Source organism: Primulina eburnea, chromosome 9 (genome assembly GCF_022965805.1).
Source record: "Primulina eburnea isolate SZY01 chromosome 9, ASM2296580v1, whole genome shotgun sequence".
Classification (NCBI taxonomy): Eukaryota; Viridiplantae; Streptophyta; class Magnoliopsida; order Lamiales; family Gesneriaceae; genus Primulina; species Primulina eburnea.
The window spans coordinates 20,546,116-20,551,004 of NC_133109.1; the positions used below are offsets into that span (position 1 = coordinate 20,546,116).

General features: G+C 39.9%; 1 protein-coding gene across 1 annotated transcript; it reads left to right on the plus strand.

The window, feature by feature from the left end:
* The first annotated feature begins 987 nt into the window (after nt 1–987).
* On the plus strand, nt 988–3,599 carry LOC140840793 (uncharacterized). Its single transcript, XM_073207957.1, has 8 exons — nt 988–1,062; nt 1,118–1,351; nt 1,435–1,564; nt 1,674–1,930; nt 2,072–2,377; nt 2,435–2,442; nt 2,584–3,314; nt 3,478–3,599. The coding sequence occupies exons 1-8, from the start codon at nt 988–990 to the stop codon at nt 3,597–3,599; spliced, it is 1,863 nt and encodes a 620-aa protein (XP_073064058.1).
* Nucleotides 3,600–4,889: the final 1,290 nt, after the last annotated feature.

The following is a 4,889-nucleotide window of genomic DNA, read 5'->3' on the forward strand; positions in this document are numbered from 1 at the left end:
CCAGCATAGATCAAATGGATTAACAGTAAAATTAAGTGCAATTCTTGCACTTATCAAATAGATTGAATTTAGCTTCAAAAACATTAATCAACAAACGGTTAAACCGACTAGAAATAGTAATCGGTTTTAGTGTGCGATTTTAGGCGACAGCTGTAATTCTATCGTTGATAAATGCGTTTTTGTTTAATTAAATTCAAATAGAAATAATTGGACTGTTAAATGAAAATAGGATTATAAATTCTAGAAATAGGTTTATAGTTAAATTAGAGGATTGCATCGTGACTTCGAATAATCTGTAGTTAAATAATTCCAGTGCATGATAATAATCAGAGTTTGTTACCGTCATGTGTTCCCGTTCATTTTATTTAAATTTGAAAATCCCCAAGTCCCAAGCTTTTCTGCGAATTTGATTTTGGTTGTTAATTTAGTATAAATTAAGTTGATTTAATTAGTTTAAATAATCATCAAATCACTTATTATCGTTTGCCTAGATTAAATCGAATAATTTAAATCTTAGTACTTGAAAAATAGTCTCTATGGGATCGATACTTGGACTTGTCATCCAATTACTATAACTTGACCTAGTCCGCTTGCTAGAATTTTTCCCAACCGAAATCGTCGGTCAAGTTTTTGGCGTCGTTGCCGGGGACTATTTGTTTATTATTAAGATAAATTATTAATTTGAGATTAGGCATTTGTCCTTAGTTCTTATTTTATTTTTATTTTTTAAAGCATTTTTATTATAAATTGTTATTTCTGATTTTTGCTTTCTTTGGAGCTTGAATTGCACACTTGAATTTTGATTGCAGGAGTCTAGCTCGTGTTATATGAGCCGTGCTCAAGGCGTCGAAAGTCTAGTGCCACTTGATCTAGAGATTGAAAGCACTCTCCGTCGCATCCTGTAGAGCTCGAAAGAACAACAACTTGGCTCTTGAATTCGAATCAGAAGAGGAATCTGAAATAGACTCTAAACCAGAATTTGAAGACATGGCCGGAGAAGAGGATAGTCGCACTCTAATGGAGCTTCATAGGCCCGCTTTTGGAGGTTATGGCTCTAGTATTGTCCGCCCTACAATCCTAAGCAAATACATTTGAACTTAAGCCAACCATCATCCAGATGATTCAACTCCAAGTCAAATTTGGAGGATCACCTTCTGAAGATCCCAATGCACATCTGGAGAACTTTCTGTCGATCTGTGATACAATCAAGTGCAATGGGGTGAGTACTGATGCCATTAGACTCAGATTATTTCCATTTTCCCTACAAGGAGAGGCTATGGAGTGGCTTCGAGACCTTCTTGCTGGTTCTATCCACTACATGGGAGGGATTAGTCGAGGTTTTCATGCACAGGTATTTTCCTCCAACTAAGATTACACATTTGCGAAATGAAATCACATCATTTAGACAGAGAGATGGGGAATCACTGAATTCAGCATGGACGCAGGTTTAAGAAGATGTTGAGAATGTGCCCAAGACATGGTTTTTCGGTAGTCCAGCAGGTTGAGACCTTCTACTATGGGGTGGATCCATCTGTGAGATCTATGCTTGATGCGGCAGCAAACGGTATCTTGTACAGGAAAACGCCAACCGCATTACGGCTAGATCAAATCTCCTGGTCCCTGCGGAAAGGAAAAAGAATTTCACGCTCTTGAAATCATATCTAATATGGCAGAAAGCAATGTAGGATGGCAGGATAACCAAAGGGAGAAGAAAGTCGGATTCCTTGAGATGGATGCCTTGACAGCGATCACAGCAAAGCTTGACGGATTGACCCATCAGATGGCACAGCTACAAGAACAAAAGTCAATACCAATCAAGTCAGTGAATCAGATTCAAGGAAGTGCTGAAATAGTTGGTGGGTCATCTAGTGACACGCCATTCTTGCCAGATATGTCTTGTGAGGGAATACAGTGTTTTGGAGGGGACTCAGTGAATTATGTGGGAAACCAAGGTCGCCAACAATACAATCCATACAGTTTCTCATATAATCCGGCCTGGAGGAATCATCCGAATTTTGGGTGGAGACAATCAGAAAATTCTGTTGAGCAACTATAGTTTAATCCTCCGCAGCATCCCGCACAACAAAAACCTCCTCAGCAACCACCTAAACCTCCGCAAGGTGCGGGACCTTCTATGCCACCCGGTTTCAAGCCACAGGATAGCAAGTCAAATCTTGAGGACATGCTCGCCAAGTACATAGCCGAGAATGAGATGATATGGCAAAATCATGATGCCATGATGCAAAGGGTGGAGACTCAACTAGGGCAGTTGGCGACACAGATGGCTACACAAGCTCCGGGTTCACTACCTAGTGACACAGAAAAGAATCCGAAGGGTGTCAATGCAATCATGGTGACATCTCCCATAAAGCAAGAGGTAGTTGATGTTGAGGAAAATGTGAAAGAAATCCAACCAAGGGTCCAATGACGCAAGGGAGAAAGGTAAGTCTCTAAACTCAAACTCCAATATTGATATTAATTCACTCCACTTCTCTCAAAGAGCAAAGTAACTACAACTGGATACTCAATTTTCAAAATTTCTTGAGATTTTCAAAAAGCTGCACATAAATATCCCGTTTGCAGAAGCTTTAGCTCAAATGCCTCCTACGCAAAATTCCTTAAAGAGATTTTATCAAACAAGAGGAAATTGGTTGACTTTGAGACAGTTAAGCTTTCGGAGGAATGTTCTGCTATTTTACAAAATAAATTACCTCCGAAGCTTAAAGATCCAGGTAGTTTCTCTATTCCCTGTACTATTGGAAGTTCATTATTTAGTAAGGCGTTGTGTGATCCAGGTGCAAGCATAAATTTAATGCCTTACTCATGTTTTGAGAAGCTAGGAATTGGTGAAGTTAAACCCACTACAATTTCTCTACAGTTAGCTGATAGATCAATTAAATATCCTAGGGGAGTTGTAGAGGATGTGTTGGTGAATGTTGACAAGTTTATTTTCCCAATGGACTTTGTTGTGTTAGATATGGAAGAGGATCGTGAGATTCCTCTTATTTTAGGAAGACCATTTTTAGCCACTGGGAAAGATTTGATAGATGTACACAAGGGTGAGTTGGTGTTGAGATTGAATGATGAGAGTGTAGTGTTTAATGTTTTCCAATCTATCAAATACCCTCATGACACATCTGATTGTTTTAGAATTGATGCTACTGACGAGTTTGTTGAGTGTGGTTTGCAGGAATTGATAGGTGATGACCCCTTGGAGATTTGTTTGACTGATTCATGTCCAGTAGAGTTGGAGAATGAGGAGATCAAGGAATACATGCATTATCTGGAAGCAGACAGACCGATCTCAAAAAACGGTAAATTCTAGGATTGGGGAGCTTGGGCATGTCCCAAGACCTTTGAAGTCATCCATCGAAGAAGCCCCAATTCTAGAGATGAAACCTCTTCCCTTGCACTTAAAATATCTATTTTTACTTGATAACGATAAATTTCCAGTGATATTTTCCTCTACTCTGACAGGGACGGAAGAGGAAAAGTTGTTGCGTGTTTTGAGGGATAATATCAAAGCCATAGGTTGGAGCATTGCAGACATAAAGGGAATCAACTCCTCCATGTGCACACAAAATTCTGATGGAGGCTGACCACAAGACATCTACCCAACCTCAAAGACGTCTGAACCCGTCTATGCAAGAGGTGGTCAAGAAAGAGGTAATAAAGCTACTGGACGCAGGTATTATTTACCCGATTTATGATAGCAGGTGGGTTAGTCCAGTGCAAGTTGTTCCGAAAAAGGGTGGGATCACTGTTGAGAACGAAAATAATGAATTAATTCCTACCAGAACTGTTACAGGGTGGCGTGTTTGCATTGATTATAGAAAATTTAATGACGCCACCCGTAAAGACCACTTCCCCCTCCCGTTTATTGACCAAATGTTGGAAAGGTTAGCGGGACACTCTTTCTACTGCTTCCTGAATGGTTATTCCGGTTATATGCAAATTCCCATTAACCCTGAAGATCAGGAGAAAACCACATGTACTTGTCCTTATGGGACATTTGCATATAAACGAATGTCATTCGGTCTATGTAATGCACCGGAAACTTTCCAACGATGCATGATGGAAATTTTTCATGACATGATTGAGGATTTCATTGAAATATTCATGGATGATTTTTCTGTGTTTGGCTCTTCGTTTGATACGTGTTTGTCTAATCTGTCTAAAGTCTTGGAGAGATGTGAGGAGTCCAATTTGGTCTTAAACTGGGAAAATGCCATTTCATGGTGAGAGAGAGAATTGTGTTGGGGCACAAAATTTCTGAGAATGAGATTGAAGTTGATAAGGCTAAGATTGAAGTGATAGAGAAACTCACCGCCCCAACAAACGTCAGAGGAGTGCGTAGTTTTCTAGGACATGCAGGGTTTTATAGACGCTTTATCAAAGATTTTTCCTGCATTGCTAAGCCACTGACCAATTTACTGATAAAAGATGTGCACTTTGATTTTTCTGATGAGTGTGTGCAGGCATCTCAGATTTTGAAGGAGAAGTTGATCACCGCACCTGTGATGATAGCACCTGATTGGGGGTCGCCATTTGAGGTGATGTATGACGCGAGTGACACAGCTCTAGGAGCAGTGTTGGGCAAAAGAGGGATAAATGCATTCATGTCATCTACTACGCTAGTATGACACTGTCCGCTGCCCAACTGAACTATGCCACTACAGAGAAGGAGGTTCTTGCTGTGGTTTTTGCTCTGGATAAGTTTAGATCATATTTGATAGGGAGCAAAGTTGTAGTGCATACCGATCATTCAGCCTTGAAATATTTGATGGCTAAGAAAGATGCAAAACCAAGGCTAATTCGTTGGATTCTTCTTTTGCAGGAATTCGACCTGGAGATAATCAATAGGAAATGGACATAGAATCAAGTTGCAG

Coding starts and splice junctions, on each gene's coding strand:
- LOC140840793 (XM_073207957.1), top strand. CDS start 988: ATGGCCGGAGAAGAGGATAGTCGCACTCTAATGGAGCTTCATAGGCCC. Junction 1,565..1,673: donor GCTTGATGCGGCAGCAAACG/GTATCTTGTACA, acceptor CTAATATGGCAG/AAAGCAATGTAGGATGGCAG. Junction 1,931..2,071: donor AGTGTTTTGGAGGGGACTCA/GTGAATTATGTG, acceptor AATCCTCCGCAG/CATCCCGCACAACAAAAACC.